At 45.4% G+C, this 27,894-nt stretch overlaps 1 protein-coding gene across 1 annotated transcript in view; it reads right to left on the bottom strand.

Annotated features, from left to right (window-relative positions):
* TENM4 (teneurin transmembrane protein 4) overlaps positions 1-27,894 on the bottom strand; it is a gene marked incomplete at both ends in the record, with an annotated part of 363,192 nt that overhangs the window by 47,303 nt on the left and 287,995 nt on the right. Inside the window, 6 exons of the mRNA XM_080612995.1 lie at positions 2,754-2,908; positions 12,715-12,947; positions 20,066-20,086; positions 22,693-22,942; positions 23,910-24,053; positions 27,499-27,766. Of these exons, the coding sequence (XP_080469121.1) occupies positions 2,754-2,908; positions 12,715-12,947; positions 20,066-20,086; positions 22,693-22,942; positions 23,910-24,053; positions 27,499-27,766 (1,071 nt within the window). The remainder of the gene's footprint in view (positions 1-2,753; positions 2,909-12,714; positions 12,948-20,065; positions 20,087-22,692; positions 22,943-23,909; positions 24,054-27,498; positions 27,767-27,894) is intronic.

Raw genomic sequence — 27,894 nt, 5'->3', positions numbered from 1 at the left:
AATCCATTGAGCCTTCCAATGGGAGGGCTTCCGAAGCTCATTTTCATGGCTAAGCAGCTGCTGTGCTCTGCCTACTCTAGTTCTCTATTTGCACAATCTCCCTTTCCTCAGCTCCTGGCCTATTTTAACCCTTCCTGTAGTCAAACAACATAGTCTGTGGTTTTCTCTTTAATAATGCATGCCTCCATCGCTTCCAGTGGTCTTTAAGCTCCACAGCCTTGAGTTAGCATCAAGAGCAGAGTTTATTCTGAACCGACAAGGGAATCTTCAACTTCTTAAAGACCATCCCTTGTCAACATTGGCAGCTAAATATTTCACGTCCTCATGTCCCAGGGAGCCTCAGCAACTCAACAGAAAAGACCCTGCTAGCCACTGTAAATGATGAAAAGCTACTTCGCAAGCTGCTTTTTGGTCTGGTTTTCTTTCGAAGTTAAGCCTTTGGTGCATTTGTCCAGAACACCAGTGGTTAATCTGCCCATCTCGGGACAGGTTCAGTTAAAATCGGCTCCTGGCATTTTATAAAGGGAAAAGAAAGTTTTTAGCTGGTACATTTTAGCTCATCTCAAAAGTACATAACATGACAGGCTGAGCAAGTTGGGGCTGTTCAGCCTGGAGAAGGGAAGCTGCGTGGAGACCTCAGAGCAGCTTCCAGTGTCTGAAGGGGGCTATAGGGATGTTGGAGAGGGACTCTCCATCAGGGACTGAAGTGACAGGACAAAGGGGAATGGGTTTAAATGTAAACAGGGGAAGTTCAGGTTAGATATAAGGAAGAAGTTCTTTACTGTGAAGGCAATGAGGCACTGGCATGGGTTGCCCAAGGAAGTTCTGAATGCTCCATCCCTGGCAGTGCTCAAGATCAGGTTGCAAGGAGTCTTGGGTGACATGGTCTAATGTGAGGTGTCCCTGCCCATGGAAGGGGGGTTGGAACTAAACGAACTTAAGGTCCTTTCCAACCCAAACCATTCTATGATTCTATGACTTTGTTATATATATAAGCCACGTAACCCGCTAGAAAATGCTTTTTAAAGCCTGAATCCACAATGGTTTTGTGGTAACTGCCCCTGAAATTCAGCTAAAGAAAATACTATGCCAGCAAGATGAGAAACATACTACAAGATGGCCTTCAACCAGCAAAATTTGCTTCTATAGAAGGCATGAGGGCTTTTAAACTCATAATTTCAGGTTGTTCCTAAATTGCGGGCAGTGGTAACCAGCTGCAAAGAAGCAAGAATAATCTGTTCAAATTAGAAGGAAAAACAAGAATAACAGATTCCATGTGGGAGCACAAAAATTATCTAGGTAGTTACAAAAAGGAAACCCCATTGGCATCTATTGTGGCTGAATAACAGTACTTAGCCCTCCAGCTACGATCTATATTTTCATAGGAGAGGGCAACATTCCTATAGCCAAGCAAACAACAAGTGGCACAAAGGTTTCAAAGGACACCATCTCTAAACTGGCACAATTTGACAGGTTGGCCAATGCCCCACAAAAGCAAGTGCTGGGCTGTAACAGATTTCTTTTCTGTGCCATGCAGAAGGAAAGCAATCATCAAACTGAGATTTTTATGTTCTCTCTTTCTCTTTCTCTCCACCTCTAAGCAGCAGGACTTAAAAGCCCAGCGTGATGGTGGCTGCAACCAATTTGCAATCTGATGCAATTCAAGGTTCTTGTTTTCCTGCTGTTGCTAATTTTGGCACCACGGCCTCCAATCAGTATTTCCTAGATGTTAATTTCATCCAGGTCTAAAATTGTGCTGGGCCAAATTAGGATGGAGGGAAGCAAAGAAAAAAGCCCCATGGTTAACTGAGTTGTAATAACAGAGCATGGTGCACAGAGCTAGTAAAATGAGTACTGCTGCGCCTGGTCTTTTTAGCCTAAAGCAACTAGTTTCCTGAGAAGTGAGCCTAAGGGAACCTGCCTTCCCAGGAATCTGTGTCTCCTGCCGATTGAGAGTGCTGAAAGAAGTCTCTTCTGTGGCCGGGACATCTTTAAATCTCAGAGAAGTCTGAGTTCACAGACATCATTAGTGTTGGAAGGAACCTCTGGACATCATCTGGTCCGATCCTCTGCCAAGGCAGGACCACCCAGAGCAGGTTACACAGGGATGCGTCCATGGTGGGTTTTGAACGTCTTCAGAAAGGGAGACTCCACAACCCCCCTGGGCAGCCTGTTCCAGTGCTCTGCCACCCTCAGCATAAAGAAGTTCTTTCTCATAGAATCATAGAATGGTTTGGGTTGGAAAGGACCTTAAGATCATTCAGTTCCAACCCCCTGCCATGGGCAGGGATGCCACACACTAGACCATGTCACCCAAGGCTCCATCATGTTGGGGTAAAAACTTCTTGGGGTTTAGTTTGTGGCCATTGCTCCTTATCCTGTCTCTGGGCACCACTGAAAAGAGTCTGGCACCATCCTCTTGGCACCCGCCTTTGAGGTATTTATATGCATTAATGAGATCCCCTCTCAGGCTTCTCTTTTCTAGACTAAACAGGCCCAGCTCCCAAAGTCTCTCCTCATAAGAGAGGTGTTCCAGACCCTGATCATCTCTGTGTTAGGTCAGTTATGTCTTTCTTTCAGTCTCTATAGGATCTTTCTTTTTCACCCAGACATTTTCATACCATAAACTATGTAGAGATGTAATTCTCCTTGAGCCCTTCCCCCTTTGTCAAACACAGGGAGGCACAGACACGCAGATACGGTGAAGGCACAGGCTTCTATTTTGTAGAAACCCAACCAAACCATCATCTTACCTGAGAAATGTCCATGACAGAGTCACAGCTGAGAGGCCGAGCAGAGGTCAAGTCATTGGAACCCAACACTGTTGAGATGATCCCATTCTGATCAATCCTCCTGATCATGGTGCCATCCACAAAGTAAATCAGCCCAAACTTGTCCACGGTGATGCCTGGGGAGGGCAAAAGCAAGACAGTCAGAAAGTAACAGCAACCTGACAATTATGGGATGAATAGAAGTTGGTGTCTGGTTTGACACTCATGAAACAGTAAGGTTGGGAGCAATGTATATTATGGCATTCAAAAGGGACGAGATGAGAGTTGGACATGGGGGACTCCTGGTTATCAGGATCCATTCCACAGAAGGCACTTCCACCTGGCGTGTGATGCCATTTAGAATTCCCTGTTCACTTGAAAAAGGTCATGGCATTTGGTGAACCACTGAAAGGAGGTTTTCTAATAGCTATATGTCTTCCTAATAGCTATATTAGAAAGTCTTACATTGTATTAGTCTTACATGTTCAGAAACATGGTGTTATTGCTCATGGTATGAACATTAAGCCACACACATGAACATGTTACACTGGTGAATCTTTCAGAAATGGAGATGAAAAAGGCTGTGAAAGACCCATCAGGTGAATCAAATTCCATGTGGATAAATGTGGAAGGCTTTTTCCTAGGATAATCCTATTAATTTATAGTATTGCACCTATTTCTGAACTCTGCTCGGTGATTCAGTTCATTGTCCAAACCTCCTTTGTAGACACACTCCTGTCAGTGGGTTTGAGGCCTGCTGACAGCAGTCACAGGCTGCTGATCCTCGTTTCCTCACCTGCAGACCTGTGCCATTTCACTTCCCCTTAAGCATCATTTCTCAAGTGGTTATGTTAGCACAACCTCCTTTAATCCTCTTTATCCCAGGCTAGCTACACTCTGCATCTTCCATCAGAGGACTTCATAGTGCTTTACACTTACTAATTAGACCTCATAGCAGTGTGTGAGTGTGACCATCCTAATTTTACATATCAGGAAGGTAACAGATAAAGCCATTTGCACAAGGTCACAGAGAAAGTCCATGGCTAAGGAAGGAATAAAGAGTTAAGGGCCCCATTCCCCTCTCTTTTATGCTAGTATAAATTAAAAGTAACTCCACAGAAACTAATAGAGTCATCCATCTCATCTACCCTGCGGTGGCAGGATTCTGCTCAGTGTAATGTCTGAGGGTCTTAAAGACATTAAAAGAACTTACAGGAACAGTAAAAGAATGTAGAAGCTTTTAACACCCTTTTCTATGCAAGCAAAAATTCCGCCTTGGATATATGAATATTGGGATCTTCCTGTTTGGTTTCTTTGGCTAGCAGGGTAGCAATCACTTGGCAAAAAGCAGGCATCGGCATTGTGCATCCTAGCAAGCATCTGGAGCTTTTCCAATCAGTGGAGAGCAAGACCTACTTCTAGGGTGCAGTCTGTATCACCCTACAGCAGACATCCAGAAGAGATTACATGAACCCTGCCAGAAACACCTTTTCCTCCCCACTGACTGTAAAAGGAGAGTACAGTGAATATCTCTAAAGGAAACGTTTATACTGCAGACAGATGAAATCAGACAGATGAATCCTCACCCTAATGTTTTTTTGGCTGTCATCGCCGTGACAGAAACGATGGGAAATGTGTTTCAGACAGAAAGCTTTGAGGCTCTTCCTGAGAAGCGATGAGACTTTGTGTTTCTCCACAACGCTGTTTTACAGCCAGATCCCCTTGTTTGAAACATTTACCCTCAGTCTCCATCCGCTGTGAGCTCTGCTGTGAAGTACAGATGCAGCAGTTCACAGATCAAATATTTCGGAGTTACACGTGGCAGGGACTAATCCCCTGATTGCTTTGGCAATTAAAATCATGGCCTTCAGCCAGCACTAGAACTATTGCGTGGTGACGGATGATACATAGAAAACCATCACATTTGGTCACACAGAAAGCCACAGAAGATGCCTGGAAGGAACGGCAGGAAAACCTTAGGACTAAGTCATTGTTTGGGAGAAAGAACAAACTTCTCTGTTGAGCTGAGGTAAAGGAAGGGACTAAGCCATGGTTGCAACCTCTGCATTCAAAGTCAATCAGGAGTCAGGAAAGTGCTGTTTCAGCTCACTGAGTTGAATGGGAGCGGTGTATTTTATGCTAGGAGGTAAAGCCAGCATTTTCCTTAGTTCTTCACAGCATCTCCCTGTCTGAAGGGCATCATTTTGACCTGGATTAGATATTGGACCATCAAAGCAGTGAGGTTTCAGAATAGCCTCTAGGGTACCGAGGAAAATCACTTGCTGCTTTTAAGATGAAGTTCATTAATTTTGGAGGGGATTACATGGCAAGATTGCTGAGATAATGGATGACAGGACTGAAGGACCCAAAAGATTGCCTCTGGTCCTACTTTCCAATATCTGTGTTTAATTCATGCTGAGACAGGGCTGATCTTTGCAGGACCATGAAACAAGAACCTCAAAGAGGAGCAGAAGGTATCTGTTGCACATCTGAATGCTATAGGAGCACTGGTGGCCATTTATTCTCACTATGCAAAATAAACACATCAGTTGCATCTTAGCACTTTGCCTAAGGCTTGCAGAGGGATCTGGTGGTAAAGGCATCAACATCTCACTGGCATCCATGGCTTTCTGGAGGTTGTCTTCACCTGCCATGAGATCTGTCAGCACTGTGCCCCAGTTAGTGCCTTGTTCAACGAGCCATCCAGGATAGTGGCACATGTCTCCTGTCACTGGTGTATGCTGTTGAAGGTTACTGCTCCTCTAACTGAATGGCAAGTTCTTCAATGCTTGCTTGACAATCAGGAATGCAATGGAGCTCTTTAAGCAATATGGTAGATGTGCTTTTTCAGAAGAGGCATGATAGAAGGTTCAGTTGATCTTAATTGGCTTTTATCAAGCACAAGAAGCTCTCACCCATTCCTCAGTTCACGAGGAGTATTTTTGAGGGTGCTTGTCCATCAGTCTGTGTGACAGGCCAAAAGCCAGTGAAGGGTGGCAGGCTGGATAATGTGATTTTAAATGAGGCAGAATTTTCCCTCTTAGCTAGTTCCATATGTATTGGATCGGACTTATCAGCAGCGTATGCTGACAGTCGATCAGGGTGTTCAGCGCTGGGGTCTGATGGCTGGTCTGATTAACCAGTTACAGCAATAATAGCCTGTATATACTTTGGCTCTCAAGCCAGCTCTGATCAATTGATAGAGAACAACTTAAGTTTGCATTCCAGCTTAGACAAAGAGCTTGCACACCCAAAGAAGTGAAAGTGGGACAGCAAAGTTGCCACTTATCACCCTGCTCCAGGGCAACGGCATGTATTCTTATCACAGAGCACTTCTCTGCTTATCCCTCTTTCACGGAAGCTAAGCAACCTCAATTGCCTTGCATTTCCTAAGATGTTCTGCAGGGTAACAGCATTTGCACTCTGTCAAAGCCCGAAATTCCCATTTGCACATGCTCCTCACACGGCAACTGCTCCAATCCCTTCCTGACTTTAGCTGATTGCCTTGGAATCAAATCTAATTATGGAGAAGAAGCCCTGCTCTCCCACAGACAAGTGTCTTTGGACGAATGATTTCTGCAGAGCGGGGAAGAAGCATCTCACAGCTTCTTTACAGCAGACTGTAGAGGTTAGATTGGCCTTTTCTGGGTTCCCTCCCTGAAAATGGCACAGTTCCAGCACTGGGAGCTGGCTCCTGCAAATGGGCACAGAAATGGGTAATGCACGTTATGCACAGCAAGCCAAAGGCCTTGGCTCACTTTGGCAGAAGGTTCCTCTCATGTTTCCATAGGAACATAAGGGAATTAGAGGTTTTCAGCACATAGCTCTTAGTTTGATCTCACAGTTACTGAGAGAAAACATCTGCTGCACTACCCAGGTAGCATTGCAGATTCAAACTGCAAGCTCTGAGATGTGAAATACACACGTTCTTAAGTCATTCGGGCTCCTCTTGGAGAGTCGGAGATCCCATAAGGAACAAGGGCTCATAGCACTGCGTGCATCTCACCAGTGAGTTGTGCTGATAGGAAGTTGTGACGTGATGACATTAGCCTGAAATGTCAGGACCTTGTAGTGTGAGGAGGCAACAGCACAACGTCACACTGCAAATAACTACTGGAACACAGTGGGCTTGTTCTAGAAGATGAACTGCTGGAAGTGATGGCATTGCAGTTGTAGCTCTACTTAGATGCTGCTTAAAAACCCTTTTAGGTAAAAGGATAGGTGCTAAAGGAATCCATATTTGGAGCTTTTTTGTCTGGCTGGCTGCTGAATGACTGAGTGATAAAATGGCAGCGGAAAATCAATGTCAATAAGTACAGAGGAATTGGCAGGGGATGGAGTTAAGTCTAACTAGTCATATGCAATGACAAGCTGTAAAACAGCTCATAGGGAAAAGATTTTGGAATTCCTATGAAAAGTTCTCTGCAACGATCAGGTTTGTGCTCTGCAGTGGTCAAGGAGGCAGCTAGAAGACAGCAGTGGATTAGAGAGAAGAACAGAAATCTCTGTTCTGGCCTCAAAAAGACCATCCTTTTGTGTGCTGTGGCTGAGCAACTTGTGGAAGTTATTAGCACAGGATGCCTGGAGGAACAAAACTAGGTGTTGAGGGAGGTTTATAGACTTCATGGGGGTGGCATCTAAGCACAGAGGTGCAGCCTCTTTAGAAAGTCCCCTAAATGTCGATGACTAGAGTCTGGAGTGTCAGCAAGGAAAGACCAATCTATCCTTGCTCCTTTCCCTATGTGCTTTTCTTGGCTACAGTAAGAGACAAGATGCTTTGTTCAATCAGCCTCTGGTCTTCCCTGACATTATTATTTGACAATAGAGCCGTTAACAGCTTGTGGAGGTGGAGTTTCTCCTTCTAATCCTGTCGAATTCATGAACACTTAGTGAACAACTGAGATTCTGTTTACACGTTCAGCAGGACACAGTGAAGGAAGCAATCTGTCCCCACACTAATTACTTCATTTTGCATTGTTTTCGTGGTGCTAAATGAATTAGATGTCCCCCCACATAGACATGCACACACACACACACGTCCCTTCTGAACTCTTCTTCCTATTGTGTCAGGCTTGTCACTGCAATCTCTCTTAATTGCAGGCTCCTTGGTAATTTCTCTGCCACAACATTTTCCCAAGGAGAACCACTGGTGAGTGCTCAGATGAAAACAAATGCTCTGACAAGCTGGAGTTTTAATTTTGCCTTTAGATTGCTTGTAGAAGAGGATCATTATTAGCAGATGATAATTAGAAAGTGGTAACACGTTAATTTGCAAGGATATATTGAAATTCATTCGCAGCTGCAAGCTTTGCTGTGCTCTGGGGCAAGTGAATTGGAAGTATCAGAACGAGTCCTAACAGCAATGACAAATGCCCCAACCAAACAACTGCCACCACTATTTCATCTGTTGATTGACCTGCCCGGTATTTGTATAGCCTGGCTTTATCACAGAAGTCAAAGACAAGGGAAGGATGAAATTCCTGGGGTAGGCTTTATCCCTCCTAATATCTTGTCTAAGCTGATTATCTAAAGGCAGTTCTTTCTTGTTCAACAGAAAGAGACAAGAACCTCTGCCCAGAAGGAACTTCCGAGAAGCGTATTGATGAGACAAGGGATAATGGTTTTGAACTGAAAGAGGAGAGATTTAGACTGGATATAAAAAGGATTTTTATTGTTACAAGGCTGCTGAGGCGCTGGCCCAGGGTGCCCAGAGAAGCTGTGGCTGCCCCATCCCTGGCAGTGCTCAAGGCCAGGTTGGACACAGGGGCTTGGAGCAAGCTGCTCTAGTGGAAGGTGTCCCTGCTCATGGCAGGGGGTTGGAACTGGATGAGCTTTAAGGTCCCTTCCAACCCAAACCCTTCTAGGATTCTATGATTCTATTTTATGTCCTTAAAATACAGAAGTAATTATCTTCAGCCAAATATTATCTTTAGCCTTAAAAAGTAGAGTCCTGTCAAAACTGGTGAGACTTGAAGAACTGAACATTCCAAGTCCTTCCCTGGCAGCTGATATCTCTATAGCTACAGAAGAGTTTCCTAATCTCCTCCGAGCATTCATTTAGGAGCATTTATCCCCCTGGCAAGACAGGGAAGCAGAGAGTAACCTGAGGACTCCTGGTTACTTGTACAATGAATCATTCCTATTTGGAACTATCATGAAATACAATCACATGAAGAAAGAGCATCTGATGGATTCTTCTGCCAGGATGAGCCACCGTGAAGGTACAAACAATGCTGACGATATATTGTCAGTGTGAGTTTTCACTGTTAATCATTTATTGAGGTGAATGGGAAGAGCTTCACACCTGCCAAAGCTTTTGTCTCAGCAGACTTTGCAAACTCAGGCTGGAACCAGATCAGGGAATGCTATTTATGAATTTTCCATTGGCGTTGTGGGCTTTCTGGATTATTATTTTCTTGTTACCATTTTGCTTCGTGTCATTTCCTCTTTCACCGTCCATTTACTGCGGTTTTGTGGGATTCCAGAGCTGAGCGGAATGAACGCATGCGTTTTGCCGTTATATGATTGAGGTGGAAGAACGGCCTCCTGAGAGCTTGAAATGCCAACAAGAAGGAGTTCAGTGCTTTTCAGCACTGAAAGTTCAAAGCTTTCACTTTGAACTCCAGAGCTCTGTTTGCTATAGCAAAGCAGAAACATAAGTCATGGAATCATAGAATGGTTTGGGCTGGAAAGGACCTTAAGATCATCCAGTTCCAACCCCCTGCCATGGGCAGGGACACCTCACACTAAACCATGGCACCCAAGGCTCTGTCCAACCTGGCCTTGAACACCACCAGGGATGGAGCATTCACAACTTCCCTGGGCAACCCATTCCAGTGCCTCACCACCCTCACAGGAAAGGATTTCTTCCTTAGATCCAATCTAAACTTCCCCTGTTTCAGTTTGAACCCATTACCCCTTGTCCTGTCACTACAGTCCCTAATGAAGAGTCCATCCCCAGCATCCTTGTAGCCCCCTTCAGACACTGGAAGCTGCTCTGAGGTCTCCACACAGCTTCTCTTCTCCAGGCTCAACAGCCCCAACTTTCTCAGCCTGGCTCCATACAGGAGCTGCTCCAGCCCCTGATCATCCTCCTGGCCTCCTCTGGACTTGTTCCAACAGTTCCATGTCCTTTTTATGTTGAGGACACCAGAACTGCACACAATGCTCCAAGTGAGGTCTCATAAGAGCAGAGTAGAGGGGCAGGATCACCTCCTTCAACCTGCTGGTCACGCTCCTTTGGATGCAGCCCAGGACATGGCTTTCTGGGCTGCGAGCACACACTGAAGCTGGCTTAAAAGTCATCAAAACCTTGCAACATCCACCCATGTAGGGAAATGAATAATATCCCTCTTATCTTGCACAAGGGAGACTGGAGGAATGACAGAAGTTGTGGGGTGTTTTTCGCTCTGGTTGAACATGAAAGCAGTGCAGAAAATTGGATTACAGCTTTCTGGATCCCCTGATCTCATGACTCATCTGCTGGGCTGCCTGCACCTCTCTGCCCAAGTCACTTCATTGCCTTTTCACTCAGCCCCCTCATTTCAGTGAGATAATTTCTACACTGCAACCTGACCACGGGTGCCTGTTCCCTTTCTATAGCTGTGCCTCTGGCAATACTTTATCCCAATATAATGGTCACTTCATGGGAGTCTGGAGTGCTTGGGAGCCATGCTGGGACCTTTGAATAGTACAAGGGAAGCAGTTTGGCTTTCAGTGTTTATTGGCACAAACCAGGTCTCCCAAGGTATATTTTGCTTCATCCTGCCAGGAAACAACTAACTGACATATAACCAAGAAAGAGATTACAACTAGAGCTGACACAAAAGGTCGCTAAATCAGTTTAGGTTTCTCTGGCTCAGTAACAATAATGTCATCTCTATGTCAAGAAAAAATAACTTCCTGAGACTCATAGAATCATGGAAAGCTTTGGAAGTGTCAAAGTTCCATCAGATCCTCTTTTTCACAGCTTTTCACCCCCTTCCCCAAGCTGCAGTGTCTTCTATGAGCTTCTTTAAAACGGCTGATGTAGAATGACAACTGGCAATGACCAATGACAGCTTGCTCAGACAATGGGTCTGTAATTAATGGGCTGCTTGATCTCTATTGTTGTCATTGGCCTCACTAAGCTTTAAAAATAGCCTCAGAACTGTTCAAGACCATCCCTGCCCCAAAGAGGTTTTTGAGCAGAGAGAAGACGGGATGCGTTAAAAAACATGGACATAGCAGTGGCTTGAAGATTTGTACTTCTCTGTATTACTGTTAGCAATTCCCTGCTTTTAACTGCCATCAATCATAGAATCCCAGACTGGCTTGGGTTGACAGACCTTAAAGCTCATCCAGCTCCAACCCCCTGGCACGGGCAGGGACACCTTCCACTGGAGCAGCTTGCTCCAAGCCCCTGTGTCCAACCTGGCCTTGAGCACTGCCAGGGATGGGGCAGCCACAGCTTCTCTGGGCACCCTGGGCCAGCGCCTCAGCACCCTCACAGGGAAGAGCTTCTGCCTAAGAGCTCATCTCAGTCTCCCCTCGGGCAGGTTCAAGCCATTCCCCTTGGCCTGTCCCTACAGGCCCTTGTCCAAAGCCCCTTCTCCAGGTTTCCTGCAGCCCCTTTAGGCACTGGAGCTGCTCTCAGGTCTCCCCTTCAGGAGCCTTCTCTTCTCCAGGCTGACCCAGCCCAGCTCTCTCAGCCTGGCTCCAGAGCAGAGTCTAGCCAAGAACAGAAACAACAGCTCAGCTGACTTCATCTTGCTGCTTTTTGTGAAATAACTTGTTAAAGGATCCCCGGGTTTTGCTGAGGAATTGCTTTACAAAGAAGCTGGGATAGGCTTGGGAATTGTGAGGAAGAGGGGAGCTGCCACTCCCAGATGCAAGGCAAAAGGAAACCTGCAGCACATTGATGGTGGAGCCAAGAACATCAAACTCCTTGCGATCTCGACAGCTGGGCAAGAGGACATACAACAGGCGAAAATGCCGGATTCCTGACAGCATTCCTGCGTCCTTGCCCCTCTCCACAAACACTGCAGAAGGTGTGTATACTAACAGTGCTTCTGCCTCATCTCTATTCCAAGGAGCTGTGGACAGCTGGGAGGAGCGACATCCTCCATATGCAGAGCTTGTTACCTTGAGGCTGCCAGACTGAAGTCTTGGCTCCACGCAGGACTGCATATGTTTGGCTAAACCTGTTTTGCACAGTTTAGTTCACAGTCATGAAGGCTGTGTGATGCTTTTATGCTGATGTGACTGTGCTTTTATCTCAATTGAGAAAGCTAATCAGGAGCCAGGTGAAGGCATGCTGAATTAAACCATTCCCATGTCAAAAATAGTGTCCACCCCCCACAGCTTTGAAGCCAGATGCCATGATATGTAATGTCAATGTATAAATCTCGGTATCTCTGAGCTGTATGATGGGTTTGCTGCTAATATATATAGCATATTATTATATACATCATATACATTAAATATACATAATATTTTATATTTTAAATATTATATATTCTATATACATATGTACATTCTATATACGTATATATATATATCAGTGCTTATAGAGCTTTTTGGGTTTTTAAAGCCAAAAAAGTCTCAGTGAACTGAACCCAGTCCAGATTGGGAAGGACCAAACACTGTTATTTGGTAAGGAGGAGTAGAGGCTAAATGGGTATAAAATTGATGGTTGGATTTATTCTATTGCCCTTTCGGACACATAGTCATCATTACACCCCTCTGGTTTGGCACTCCCCCCAGCCACCTCAATAAGAAGAACCAGGACTGAGGGTGAGACATACCCACTTATTTACAGAGGCAAGCCCTTAGGATGTGCTTGTGGGTTAACTGGGGAAAGTTTGCAACATCCAAGGGCATTGAAGAGGTCTCCAGCATCAGTAAACAAGCCCCTCTGTAAAAGACCCCTTTAGAAAAGCCTGTGGAGAAGAAGCAGTCTCACCCCTGGGATTTGTAAGGGTAGCATCAGTGCCTTTGCCTCCATCTCCGCAGCGGGTATCATCAAACGGGAGGCACTGATCCCCAGTTCCAGCCAAGACCTCGGAATTCTTCACAATGTCTTTCACTGATGTGGTTGACTTGATTTTATAGATACGTCGGCTGTTGGTGTCGGAGAGGTAGATGGAGCCAGTGATTGGATCTGTGGTCAAGTAATACTTATGGGCTGGGCTGTGGCTGAAAAACAAGGGTTTGATGTTATTATTTCCTTGGATGAGTTGTTTCCTTAAGTCAACAACAGGCAATGCAAGCACTTTAGAGGATAAAAATGCATAGGGCAGACAGACTGTGAAAGTGGAGCAGTGCTGTACTGGACAATGTTAGTGCACAGCGTGTTACAGCACAGGATCCTGAGCTAGAGATGTTACCAACCCCTGTGCCTGGGGTGATCTCTGGCATGGAGAGCAGCTGCCAAAGGGAAAGGCTCACTGGCTTTAGCTAAAATCATGCCAGGAACTACTAGAGGTTGAGTCCCAGTGCCTGAGATTGCTTAATTTCCTTAATATAGCCACAGTTCTGAAACTGGTGTTAGTGCAGTGCCAGAATGTGAAGGGAAAGCACAGTACATAGTACACTAGGGGCAGAAAACACAGGAAAAAATGAAGTTGAAAGCAAGAATCTGCCCTCCCCAGAAAGACCCCAATGTAAAACCCAAACGCAAACTCCCCAGTATAAAGCACTTGAAGATACACTCTTCAAGATGACTGTGTTGAGGCTTATCTGGTGCTAGTGCTGACTCCAGCAAAGACTCTAGAGTCCTGTCCTGCCCTTATGGGGTTAGGGGAAGTCCTGCCACTGAATTCAGCCGGACCTCAGTGAAGAGAGGAACAAAATGGTTCTTGGAGTGCCACATTTTGCCCTAAGCCAAACATGACCAAGGAGGAGAGCTGAGGAACCCTAACATCAGTCCCCCGTTAAACCCCACTCACTCATTGCTGCCTTGAAAAGGAGAAAGGGTGGCTGAGAAAAAGGGCTGAGCAGACAGGAAAAGCTTTTAGCTCTATGACTACAACACTAAATGAGCCCAAGACTGAAGAAATGAATGAACTAGCTCTGCTTTATGGAGAGCATTCAATGGGACTGGCCAGAGAAACAACCAGATGAGTTTAGACACAGTTTTAATCATTGTCTTTCAAGGATTCTCTCTATAGTCTAATACTAAACTTATGAACTTCCTTTATTAGAAGTAAGTATTTACTACCAGTGTGTATTGAACTGCGTCTCTTCTAAGCCTGAAACCAATGTATTAAACTTGTAACACCTGCTGCCTGAACACAGGTCTCCTTCCTGCTATGAAAGGCTAAATAGTAATTAGAACAAGGATGAAAAAGTCTCTCCTTTTCTCCAGAACACCTTCAAGCTGTCGAAACTCATCAGGTTCCATGAATTCATACTAATCATAGAGGCCATAGTTCACAATTTCCCACTTAGTGGAATTGTTCCAGGAGAAGCTGGTTAGAAACCTGAGTGTCGATCACAGTTGACTCTATCCCTCATAATAAGAATTTTCCTCTCTCTTTCAACCTTTCTGTTAGGAAAATTAACCCCTCTTCAGACACTATGGAATCATTCTCTGCTTAAAAAAGCTCTAAGTTGGTTCTTCATTTGAATTACTTAATACTTTTTTTTGGGGGGGAAAAAGCCTTTCTGATTTATTCTGGAGTATCCCTTGTGATTTATCCTATTAAACTCTGAACAGATTTCACCTCCACAAATGACACCGATTCTTGCTAAATAAAATGCTCTGACCTTTAAGACAGCTCCAGCCTGACAGTTCAGTCTCCATCTGTATTCCTTCCCAATGACAGCAGGCTGGGAGGGTATTATTTCATTTACCTGCACGTCACTCACACTAAGCAAGCGGCTTCAACCCTGGTGGAAGAAGTTCCCTGTGGGAATCCATCATCCATTCTGATCAGGGCCATGTGTTTTCTGCTGACTGCCCTAACAGAGCCCAGCTGAACGTCAGTCAGCTTTTGAGCTGCTCATAATCTCTATTTTGCATGAGAGGTGGACAAGAGGAGGATGTTTTTAATGGCACTTTGCAATTCTTTAGCATCTTTGCCTGGCAAGCACAGATAGCTTTCACCACGTCTTAGAGCGGGCCATTTGCAGATGGACAAAGGCAAATGACTTCCTTAAGGATGGAGAAAAATGGTGTCAGAACTGGAAGTTCCTGCTCCCCTCTCCTTTATTGGGTTTAATAGCCTCACTCTGGTGTATTTGATTATTGATTATAACCTTTTCTAATCCCAGCTCCTGTGTAGAATGGACACTGAAATAAATGCTGATTACTTTGAACCATGGATCAGAGAACCAGGTAAAAGCAAAGCATTCATCCAGCAGAGAAGCTTCATGGTACCAAATTTACTAAGTAAAAACCTGTCATATTAAGGTCATACTTTGAGTTGCTGCTGGTAACTCAAGTGTAGTTTTATTCATGGGGTCCTGAATCTGGATGCTGCAAAAAGGAGGCGTGAATTCAAAGTTCACAGTCATTAAAACATTAGCTCTGACTGGTTCAAACTTTCATCTTCTTCATAGCTGGATGCCACAGAGGCACACACACCTTGACTAGCAAATGTGCCTTGGAAGAGGTAGGCTAGGAACTGATTTTGGTTAACCTGCCCATTTGGTATTTGGTAATACTCTTGGGTCACTTGGGTCTGGATTTCATCTGGCGAGCTGACAGAGAAACTCCCATGTCATACAATTACCTTTCTAAACCCAACGTTATTCATGGTATGGGCACCCCCAACACACAAACTTTATCTTGGCTGCTGCATGGCTCTGTGTGAGCGATAGGAAGTGCTGGTTCAATGTTATCAGCTAGATTACTTTTTTGTGCAAGCATGGTTTATCACGGTCTCCTCACTCCACGTCTTTTGTGGGTATCCTGGGATAGCACAGGCAATGAAGTATTTAACCTGGAATGCTTTGGGAAGGTAACATACAAACTGTTAAGGATTGTCAAGCTGCCTCTGCCAACAGGTTTCAGCACTGTGTTGGGAAGATGTCATGCTCTGCCCTTGTCCAAATGGCAGTGTTATACACTGCAGCTTTTGTTTAACACTTTCTTTGAGATGCGTCAGGATGAGAGATGCTAAATAAGTAATGTAAAGGTCCCAAACTGCTTCCCTTCACCTGTGATAATGCATGAGCACTGGAGATGGGAACGCTGGGGCTTTGCTGTTCATTTAAAGCCACAATCAATAGGCAAATCCAAGTGGTAAATTGGACTGAACTGAACAACAAGTGGAACAAATCTGCCTGGGGCAAAGCAAGAAGAAGCAAAGAGAAGATTCTTTTCCCTTTCATCTTCTGTCATTGCTGAGTTAGATAACAGACCGAAACAAAAGACAGGACTTCTTATTGTTCAGAAGACTTAATCAAGTACAGTATTTGTAGTCTTAGAGTATATATCCCCCACCTTGACATTGCCTCCACTAGTGGCTGTGGGTGCAGAGCTCATTACCCATTCAGAGTGTTCCTTTAGCAATTAAAGCTCTTTATAGGAAATCCTGAGCACTGCATTGATATTCAAAGCCCCCGAAGCAACAAACCCAAGTTGCAAGGTTGGGGAGGGCTGGTTCCTAGCCAAGAACAGATACTTTGGTGGGCATTAGTTGGCAATGATGGTGTAGTCACCGGGAATGAAGACAGCTTCCTAAGCAGAAGCTGTCCTGTAGCCCCAGGTGAAATGGAGGTGATCCTGCTTCCTTGGATGCTGTGATGTGCTGGGAAAACACAGGGAAATCTTCCAAGTGCACAGTGATCCCAGCTGTTTGGGGTTGTATGGGGTTACATGTATGTTCTCCCATACACCTGCCTTGTCCCTTTCCTTTCTTCATTCTCATTCTTTGGACAGGATAATGCCAGCACTATGGGGAGCGCTGCAGATATGTGAAGAGATTCAAACTTCATTTTAAAGACCTTTACATGATTCCTTACACACAGGCACAAAGAAGGACAGTGATAAGTTGGGTGAATAGGCAGACACATGACACTCACAGATTACTTCTGGTATCATGTAATAGAGGCACAGGCTTTAAGCAAAGGTTGATATTATCCCCTTATTTTGGAGGAGTCTGAGGAAGGAACGTCCTGCTCCAGAGTGAGAAGCCAGTCTTTAAGGAATAAAGATGAAAACAAGGAGATGGTCCTTGCTTTCAGCACGTTGGATACAATATGTCAGCACAGTAGGCTGCACCTTTTTATTGGCTTCTATTCAATGCCAGGGGATTCATCTCACTGAGCTTTAGATAGGTATAGGCTGAATGCTAACATCTGAACTCACTGCCTTGAGTCCCTTTATAGGCAGTAGAGAGAAGCAGCAACATTAAGGGGGTGATTTGGATTACTTACTTTAAAACATTCATCCTACAAGATGAACTGCACCTTAGTTACCCAAATGCAAGGACATCTACCACCTCCTGTAGGACAACTTCTGTTAGCAGCACCAGTATGGCTCTGGCTTCCACAGACACCAAGGCTAGTCACTCATCACATCTGATCTGAACAAACCCCCTGGGGCTTCCTTGGCTCTGATGTATCTGTTTAAGGGCACAAAACCATCTCTGTAAACCCCCTGAGCCTTGCTGCCTGCGTGCATTTGCTGGTGACTGAAGAACCACCAAATTCCAGCAGCCAAGTGCTTTATGTTGAGCAGGGCTGTGTTTCCATGGCTCCATGGGAAGCACCCTGCAGCTCACAGACAGAGGAATTTATTATAGTTAGTGTGAGGTACTGGTCTTTTTCTTTTTCCCTGGGTGACATTCAATAGATTAATACATAAGGAGGCCACACAGTGCAGTTGAGCTGAATTTACACTTGGCCTTTTAGTGTTTTCAGTTTGTGTGCGATGCCCAAAGCTCTTCTTAGTGTCACAGGCTGGATAATAAAACTTCATAGCGATGCTATAAGACAACCCAGGGACTGCAAAGGGCTTTTGATCTGATCCCAGAATGGTTTTCTGAGATGCTTCTTTGCCTCTCATGGTAGATTTGTCTCTCTAAGGTACGAATGGAAACAAGAAAGGAAGAATGTAGTTAACTGTGGCCACTTTTTGTGTGTTTACAAGGCAGAAATGCCTCAGCGCCCTCCATGTTCCTGCAGGGAAAAGATAATGAGAATTAACTGCAAAGTTTCATTTCCATGCTTGGAAAGAGTCATCAGCTTCTATAAGCCCATCTAGACAGGTCCATACACAGACACACTGGAGTTGGTTCCTATTCATTTATTAGTGAATGCCAGATGGGTGGAAAATCAGTAGGCAGCACAATTTGGTGATGCTTTTTGGTCCACCTAACATCCCCCATGTTCTACACACAGCTATGTTGGAGTTAGACCTTGGTGACCTATGCTGTGCTGTACAGCCAAGCCTCTTAGCTGGTAGCTCCAGAGCCTCCGGAAATCAGGCTCACGACAGGCTACACAGTGAGGAGAAATTCTTTCCCTTGAAGTGAGGAAGCTTTTGCATATGGATTGCAGCTTTTCCAAGCCCCTAGGATTCAGTCCTGTGGATCTCACCCTTTGCCTGTCAATGGTGTCAAGCTTAGGACCTTCTGGAGCTCAGAGCACTAGAGCTAAAGATACACTGACTCATTTCCCTATGGCTCAGGAGTGAAGAGGCTTCCTAACATGAAGTATTATGGCAAATCATAGAATAGTTCGGGTTGGAAAGGACCTTAGGATCATCCAGTTCCAACCCCCCTGCCATGGGCAGGGACACCTCACACTGACACAGAAATGATGTCAGCTCTTGGGGATGACTCCCTTAATGCAGTCACAGTTGGGAATACTTGATCTCACCCCCTTCCTCCCTCCCTGGTTCCCTTTGGATGTGTTGGAGCAGGCATGTCTGGGCTTTCTATCATTTCATCCCTTAGTCTTTAGGAATTGCCTGAAGGCTGAAATCCTGCCAATTTAGTAAGGCTCTAGTGGCATCTGCAGCATTTGTGGCCAGTCCATACATCTTCACTCAGTTATTGCCTTCATACATAAAAATTCCTCTTGTAACAGGTATTTGGCTGCTGCCTTTTGCTGTCAAAGCAGGTGCAGGTTACTGGCTGTGTATTTCTAGGGCATTAAGGATACAATCTGGCTGTTCTAAAGAGAAATGAGCTTTTCTATTGCCTTCAAATGATGTGAAAGAGGGAGCTGGGGGGCTGGAACTCAGTCTGATGAAGACAGTCAGTGCAAAGGCTCCGTGTACCGACCTCCCAGCCCTGCTAATAGATGCTTTGGGCCAGCCCATTATGCTGTGGAAGCTCAGCCCTTTATTAATGTTCTGGCAAGAAGACAAAACCCCAGTTTTTACTCCATTGCATTTCCAGACATGCAGACAAAATGAATGTTTCTGGGTTTGCATAGCCTCTATGATGTCAAAGAAACTGTAAATGAAAAGCATGTAGCAAGGAACACCCCAAATGCAAAAAGAAAACCATATATATATATATATGGTTTATTTCATATATATATAAATGTGTGAAATAACTCCAACTCCACAGTCTAAGCTTCTCATTTAGAAAGCAACCAGGGAGAAGGATGGGAAACTTGTCAGAGCCAGAGCAATCCTTGCAAACACAGATAGTGACAGGACGTTGACATCTTCCCAAATGCAACTGATTGGATCAAACCCACTGAAACTCCAGTGAACCCAAGTGACAAATACCCTTAGTGACAACGCTCCAATTTAGGAGTCTCCCTTCCATCTTGGTTTCTTGTCACTACTCTTTCTCTTTCCTTATTGCATCTCCCGGCTAAGGTTTTTAGTTGCACTGCCTCCAATCCGAGCCTGGCATACTTTCACATGCAAAAGCTCTGTACGAAGAGCTCAGACTAACCAAAGTAACAGACACTTGCTTCTCTAGGTGGGTGATGCTGGGGTAGATCTGACCCTTCTTTATGCCTCTCAAACTCCCTAAAACTCAAAAGAAAGTCATGTCACCATATAAGAATGATTTGTCCATCCTACCTATTCCAGTGATCTGTATCCTGACACTGTCCCCATTTCACTTTCTTGGCTAATTCCCACCCATTTTTCCTTCCACCCTCTTGTTCCCCTTGTGTCTATACTTCCCCTGCCTACAGCTATACGAGCTCAGGCAGAAATCTGTGTGACTCTGCTCTGTGATTAACGGCTCCCAGTTCTGATGACTGAGTGCCTATGCCAGTTTTAATCACGCCAGCTTCATTTGCTCTTGAATCATCTGGAAATGGCACTTGTGGATCACTGTGTAACAACATGCAACGAGACAGGGAGTGGCAGAAGAATTCTCTACTGGTTGGCTTACCTATGTCTGAAATCTTTATTTCTGACAGAAGACAGGAAAGCAGGGAATAGAAGAAAGAATGAGGTGTTAGCAGCTCAGTTCGATGCATTATTAGCAGATTGAAAACTTGACAGTAACTGTATCATACAATGCAATAATAAATAAAGACTTAGCTGGAATGACACTGATATATTTTATACTGGATATTACTTGGCAGTGCGCTCACTTATGTACCGCTGCATATCACAAAGCAAGCGTGATCTCACCTGCTTGGAGTTATTCACTTAGGCAAAGAGATAGGACCAGGCAGACTGGATCATTCAGAGCGGTACTGAGCATATGCAGATAACTTTACAGGTTTCTCCACTCAGTCAAAGCAATACCTTGTGTGTGACAAAGGTAACTCAACAGTTGCACACTTACGGGTGGCAGCTCATTGCCAAAATCTCATTAACTTTAGCCCAAACAACCGAACTAACGCTGAGCTGGGTATTTCTCATGGATCTATTACGTACCCATCTGCTGTTACCTATAACCCACAGCACGTTTGCTTTCCTCTCCGCAAAAGAACACTACACTCAGAAGATGCCCCCCCAAACAAAACCCAACACCCAAAGAGTGAGGGTGTAAATCTCCGAGGAGATGCTGACGTGAGAAGACACAAGCAAACTCTATGGCTTTCCTCCATAGCTCTCGATCAGCTGGCATCTGAGCCCACTTAGTTTATGGCACACCAGAGTGAAGAAATGTTTATTAGATCCAGTAACCTAAGCGTTTGCACAGATGAAGCAGCAATCGCTCCGGCAGATTTAACTCTGGAGGGAATTTCACTCTGTGGCTCTGCACAAAAGCCAACAAGGCCACTCTGTCAAGGCTTCCAATTCTCTCTTGCCCAATGAGGAAATGCTCTGCAAAACCTCCACTGAGTCTGGTATTTCCACTGACAATGAAACAGGGATTGCGTTCTCAAACTTGTACTTCTGGGAATGAGATATTAATCCCACTCAGTTGCACTAGGATTTGGGCCCCAAATCACCTAGGCTCTTCAGGAAATCTCACCTTTGGTCATTACAATAACTTTGGCACCGGAAGAATATTACATTCTTTAACGTGGACCAGGTCTGAAGATTTATTGCAGCTTCCCACCTTACAAACATGAGAGAAACGATATTCTCGTGTACCATAATGGAATAGAAAGAATCAGGTTCTTGCTTACTGACTGAAAAGGTATCCCAGGCCTCTGAGAGGTAAGCATCTCACTGTAGGCTTCCTAACTCAACGACTCCTCTTGATTCCCTTATTGCCCTGTGAGCATACCAAGACAGCTATTCTGTATGTGCCAGCCTTGTGCTGACTGTTTGGACTTCGTTTTCTCATACACACTGATCTAAGACTGTGGTTCTGAGTGCCAAGTAAGACCTTCAGCAAGGTCTAAGGACGCTGGAGTGTTTTTAAATGAGGGACTAGTGGGATCTTGCACCAATTTTTATGCAGATCAACTCTTTTACATGTGGCCTTGTGGAGCAAATGGAAAAACAAAGCAATGCTGTACGGGACACTGCTGCTCTAGGAAGCTGTGTAGTAAGCTTCTACATGGCAGTCCTTGCAGAAAAGAAGCCTTATGTTTGCCCTTAGCAACCAGGACATTAAATGTGAGTCGAGCAGGGAGGTTCCTACTTTTGGGAACATTCTAATTTTCAGGCCAAGTCTTGAGAGGCAAACGGGAACATGAACCTTCCGACCATGCTAACCTCATATCGACCTCTCAGGACGTTAAGCTGAGCTTTTAAAGCAGAGACGACTCATTCAGAAACACTCATTTAACTCAACTGACTTTCCTGGAGTCAGTCATGTCCAGCCACACAGAGCCTAGAATCAGGCCCTGGTGCTTTGAAGTGGGTGATTGCATTTGTTATATACAGATAGTAAAACTGTCCTCAATGAAGTCAGTTTGCAATTTTCAGTCACCATCTATTTAGTTTTGTCAGAATTGGATGCAAATCTTTATTTTTCCCTCTCCCTCCTTGTTTTTAATGGATGTTCCTTCCCCATCCTCCCTATTTCTCCTAGTATATATATTTCCTCCTTTGTAATTTGGGGTTAAAAGGAGACACTTCACTTCCTTTCAGATGATCCACCTATATGTCCACCCTGACACTGCTCTTCAGGTAGGAACTGAGGGGGGCTGATGAATTTGTCCCCATGAAACACAACTAGAAAGACCCAGCCTGTGACTACTTCGAGTGATCATCCTGTCTTAATTATAAATGATCATCTGCCCTGATTAACCTCTACATATCATAATCGTGCTGTGCCCTTTCAAGTCATCTCATCATTTTAGGTCATCTCTGGGGCTGATTGTTAATGTTAAGGATTCCCACTGGTCTCTAGCTACACCAAAAGGCGGACTTCAACACAGTTTGATTTAGCAGCACAATAATGTGCCAATATTTTTAGGGTGTGATACATTTCTGTGTTTCTCTGGTGTAAATCAAAGTCAGCAGAGTTGCAGAAGAGGCAAATCTGGACAGCTTCCTGGTTTCCTGTGGGGTTTCTTTAAGAGTTTTGCTCATGTTCCTTTTGGATACATCAGATTTCTGCAGAACTCAAGGGCATAATTTATAATGGGCACATTCAGTAGAGCGTACCTCAGCTCCAGTATGTTGGTGACATTGCCAGAGGGAAAGATCCTTCGGATGTAGTTGAAATCTCCAACGTAAAGACTTCCATCAGACCCACATGTTAGGGCAACAGGAGCCAGGAGTTTGTTCCCATCTGCAAGGCCATTGCAGCTTGGACAGGAGATGCTACGTCTGCGGCCGTTGCCCATAATGCTTCCAATTACAGGCGGCTGCTGGGAGATAAACTGGTTTTCCCCGTTTCCTTTATGTAAGATGCCTGAGGAGAGAGAACAGTAATGAGGACATTAAAGAGAGACAGGGAAACTGAGACCAAAGGGAGCACAAACTGGGAATCCCAGAAGGGGAATTTGTCATGTAGCAAAGAAGGTTTACCATCTTTCATAGCGTTGTTTTGTGATTGTTTCAAATGAGGAGCCCCTTATCTGGAGTATTTTTTATAGACCCATTGCATTTTTGGCAGAACAAAAGTATTTTGGCAGAACAAGACTGCCTTTAACATTGAAGGAAATAGACTTTTCAGCATCTCATGATGTTTTACCTGTCCTTTCTGTCCCTGCTTGCCCTGTAATTTGGAGCTTACCAGGTAAAAAGCAATGACACAGCTCATGGAAAGGTGAGGGACGGGAAGACCATGGTGCATTCTCTAGAGAAATGTTTCATCTGCAAAGCTTTAGAGAAGCTCTGCTGATGTTCCCTGTAAGTGTAGTGTTTTCAGCAGTGATGTGGGCTGGATTAGATGTTTGCTCCTATACCACTGCTACCATCCAGGGGGACACAATGCGTCTGTCTTTTAAACATGTTCTGATCAGCCTCAGTCTTGAGCAGCCTTCAAGGACCCTGACACCTTCCACTTTCCCTTATGTCCCATGAAGCCTCTCATTTCTGCAAGTACACTTGCACATTGGAGGATGTGTCTGGATGGAATTATGCTCAATGGTATTATTTTAGGACTATTTTCCTTGTTAATACCCTTCTTTTAGGACACTACAAAATTATACATGCCATCATTCAACTACTTCACAATGGCCAGCTTCTTTTGCATTTACACACACCAAATGGCTTCTAAATGTAAGATACTAGAAATAATATGTTAGGAAAACGTATAAGAGGGTACATTTGTTGGTTGGGTTTCTTTTCTTTCCTTTTCTTGAATTCTTAGTGATAAGAAGCAACTGGGCCTTGCAACAGCACGTAATTCCTGTTATGTGTTACAGACGACCTACCGCTCTGTATGTTGAGGGCATGGTGTTTATCCAGTGACCATCCTCCAAGTTTGGAAGCATCAATTTCATAACCCTGAAGCACGGCTGTCCTCTTCTCCCACAGGATCAAGTCAGGACAGGATTCGTACTCATAACCTACTGAAACTAGGAACAAGAGAGAAACAAAAGACCCCCAGATTAGTAACCCAGCAAGGCACACACAGAGTTTCAACTGAGAAGGGGTAAGAGCATTTCTACAGGCAACTGCCAATTCAATTTAAATGTCCTCACCATAATGCAGAGTCCTGATAGTTTTCCCTTTAAAGGCCATCCTGCATTTATAAAGGTCAATGCAGCTGCAGGTGTTGGGTAAATGTGCTAAATATTAAAAAGGCACTGGTTTAGAGACATATTTGAAACCAATGGGGATTCCAGAGTGTAAAGCACTGCCTGGACTCATGGGGAGCATTTTACTTCTATCTACTATCTTTGATCAAAGTCTGCATGTCAGGAACTTGCTAAAACCCATGTCCTTTCTTGGCAAGTAAAGACTTCTCCAAATGGGTCACGGGGCAGCAAGTCCCTCAGAGGCAGCAGTCTTAGACCAGGCTGACTTGTGTTTGCTGTCAATGTCAATAGCATTTGCTTGTCGTGATGTCTAATCAGAACCTATAAAGAACACACTGGAGGTAAGAGTAAGAAGATGTCAGTAAAAGGAAAACCATGTTTTTGACAGAATAATGACCCCTTGATGATTTTCTCCAAAGCAGCAGGAGCAGTCTCATTGATCTGCTTCTCTTCTGCCCTACCTGATCTTTTCAGCGCTAACAGCTGAAGCAGAGCAGAGCTGCAAGTCCTACACAATGAAAAGCAATTACATAGCTCATTTTTTATTACTAGACAAAAATAAGGGTCTGATTTTACAAGTTTCTCAGCCTCCTTGAAAAGTGCTGAGCACCGAGTGAACTCAGGATCCCCCACCAAATACAGCCTTTTACCAGATCAGACAGCATCAGAGGAAGATGTAAGTTAGGAAATGAAGGCTTGATATTTTCCACTCTTCTAGAGGAGGACATCACTGAAAGCCTGAAAGGCGATGTCCTCAGATGTCGTTGAGTATTCTCAGGCTGCAGACTACATCATGGAGCACTCCAGGACCCAATGCTGGTTTTAAAGATGTAAACAGCCTTTCGGGATATGCCACCAGGACGTGTTTCCCAGTGTGGACTCCAAACTGGATAAGGCTCAGCAGGTTGTATCATCCAGCCTGCTCAAGGTAGCTGAGCCTGACTGAGAGGAAGGCACCCATTCTTCCTCCTAGAAAACAAGGCCCCCTACAGCTCCTCTAAAAAGACTTATCTTCAGTTGGCTGAGGCATCAGTGAACATCCCTTCTGTCAACAAAAGCTCTATTTGCTCATTTGGGATCTCTCCCATTTTGCTGGTATCACATTCTCGGCAGCCTGAAAGGTCCAGTCTAGACTATCAAAGACCTGTAAGTGATGTCCTCTGGTTGCTGATCAGATGGGAAGCAATCACTGCAGAGCTGCATCACCCCTGCTCACTGTACTCAAGGTATGCTCTTCTCTCCACCACCATCACACAGGGCTCACTGAGTGAGGTCTGAGATGGAAGTAGGAAGAGGAATGGAGTGTGCCTGCATTCATTCACAGCAGAACGTCTTGCCCCACCATGGACTTCAGCTTTTGCCCCTGTAGAGTGGGTGGCAGGGGCCACAGCACTTACAGTAGTAAGCACATTGATTATGCAGAGCCTTCTTACTCTCTGCCTCGCAGCTTCTGACAGTCTTTTGCAGATGTAAATCAATGCACAAGGTATAAGAAGAGCATCATGCTCCAGTTTGGGATGGTGTTCTTGAATCGGCAACAAAGACGAAGCCAAGATTAGAGCAATCCTGAAGGTCAGGCACAAGGATGAATGAAGACAGGGCTCAGCTCTAGGCACTTCTTTCAAAGCAGTGCTGACAGCTTTTGGCTATAGGTGACAAGTAGCCAAAATGCCTCTAATCCCAGTTCATTCCTTCTGTATGATGGCAGCAGCTCAGGATGTATGTGCTGGGCCACGAGCCAGAGAACAGAGCAGTATTCATCTGCTGGGGAAATGTGTGCTGTCTGAGCAGCTGGGTCCAATCCTCTCCAAGGAAACAGCAGTGAACCAGCAGCGACCACTTCATGTGTTAGCAGTATGGACCATACCGATCTGATAATAGAATTAAAGCTGGCCAGGGACAACAAGGACAACAAGAAAAGCTTCTATAGGTACATTGGCAATAAAAAGGAGACTAAGGAAAATGTGGGCCCTGTCTGGAAGGAAACAGGAGACCTGGTTACCTGGGATATGGACAAGGCTGAGGTACTCAATGTTTTTGCCTCGGTCTTCACTAGCAAGTGCTCCAGTGTCACTGCCCAAGTCACAGGAGGCAAAGGCAAGGACTGGGAGAATGAAGAACCGCTGTATGAGATCAGGGTCAAGACCTCCTCAGGAACCTGAAAGTGCCCAAGTCGATGGGGCCTGACAAGATGCATCCGCAAGTCCTGAGGGAACCGGTGTATGGAGTTGCCAAGCCTCATCCATCATATTTGAGGAGCTGTGACAGTTTGGTGAAGTTCCCACTGACTGGAAAAGCGCAAATATAACCCCATTTTTAAAAGGGAAGACTAGGGGAACTACAGGCTGGTCAGTCTCACCTCAGTGCCTGGCAAGATCATGGAGCAGATCCCCCTGGAAACTATGCTAAAGCACATGGAAAATAAGGAGGCGGGTGATGACAGCCAACACGGCTTCACTAAGGGCAAATTGTGCCTGACAAGGCCAGGCAGACACCGGATGGAGCAGCCTGAGGAGAAGGACTTGGGGTGTTGGGTGAGGAAAAGCTCCCCATGACCCGGCTTCAGTGAGTGCTTGAGCCCAGAACCCCCCCGTGTGCTGGGCTGCACCCCCAGAGCGTGAGCAGCAGCTCAGGGAGGGGATCCTGCCCCTCTGCTGTGCTCTGGGGAGACCCCCCCTGCAGCCCTGATCCAGCTCTGGTGCAGCAGCACAAGAGGGACGTGGAGCTGCTGGAGCGAGGCCAGAGGAGGCCATGGAGATGCTGCGAGGGCTGGAGCAGCTCTGCCCTGGAGCCAGGCTGAGAGAGCTGGGCTGGGGCAGCCTGGACAAGAGAAGGCTCCTGAAGGGGAGACCTTAGAGCAGCTCCAGTGCCTAAAGGGGCTGCAGGAAAGCTGGAGAGGGGCTTGGGACAAGGGCCTGTAGGGACAGGATAAGGGGAATGGCTTGAACCTGCCCGAGGGGAGACTGAGATGAGCTCTTAGGCAGAAGCTCTTCCCTGTGAGGGTGCTGAGGCGCTGGCACAGGGTGCCCAGAGAAGCTGTGGCTGCCCCATCCCTGGCAGTGTTCAAGGCCAGGCTGGACTCAGGGGCTTGGAGCAAGCTGCTCTAGTGGAAGGGGTCCCTGCCTGTGGCAGGGGTTGGAGCTGGATGAGCTTTAAGGTCCCTTCCAACCCAAACCAACCTGGGATTCTATGATCAAGGACAAGGTCTGTGCATTGCCACCCAGCTGCTTCTAGAAAGAGCACAAGCCCTGGGGTCACTTACCAAAGGCTTCTGAAAGCCCATACACCTTCTGGCTGTAGACGTCTGTCTTGTCCCATATGAAGTAATAGGACAGGTCTGGTGCTGCTGCAAACCACTTTCTGAAGAGGCGTCCCTCGACGGCCACCATGAGGTGGACTTTCATGAGGTTGAAGGGGATGGTGGGGTGGGTCATGCTGATCCTCAGCACTGATTTGTAGCCAGCTGTGCGACTGCTCAGGTAACTCACTTTTATTTTACTGCCGGAAACATTAATCTCCTCCTGTAGAGCCTGTGGAAAACCAATCCAGGAGGTGTTAAATCAGCAGCGAGCAGACAGGAAAAGGCAGTGAAGCTGTAATTTATCAAACACACCTTTACAAAAGCTCTGGTAGACACGTCTGAAAAAGCAGCCCATTA

Source organism: Psittacula echo (genome assembly GCF_963264785.1).
Source record: "Psittacula echo genome assembly, chromosome: 3".
NCBI classification, from domain to species: domain Eukaryota; kingdom Metazoa; phylum Chordata; class Aves; order Psittaciformes; family Psittacidae; genus Psittacula; species Psittacula echo.
The sequence above is the reverse complement of the archived record's forward strand: the minus strand, read 5'-3'. Positions and strand labels throughout refer to the sequence as shown.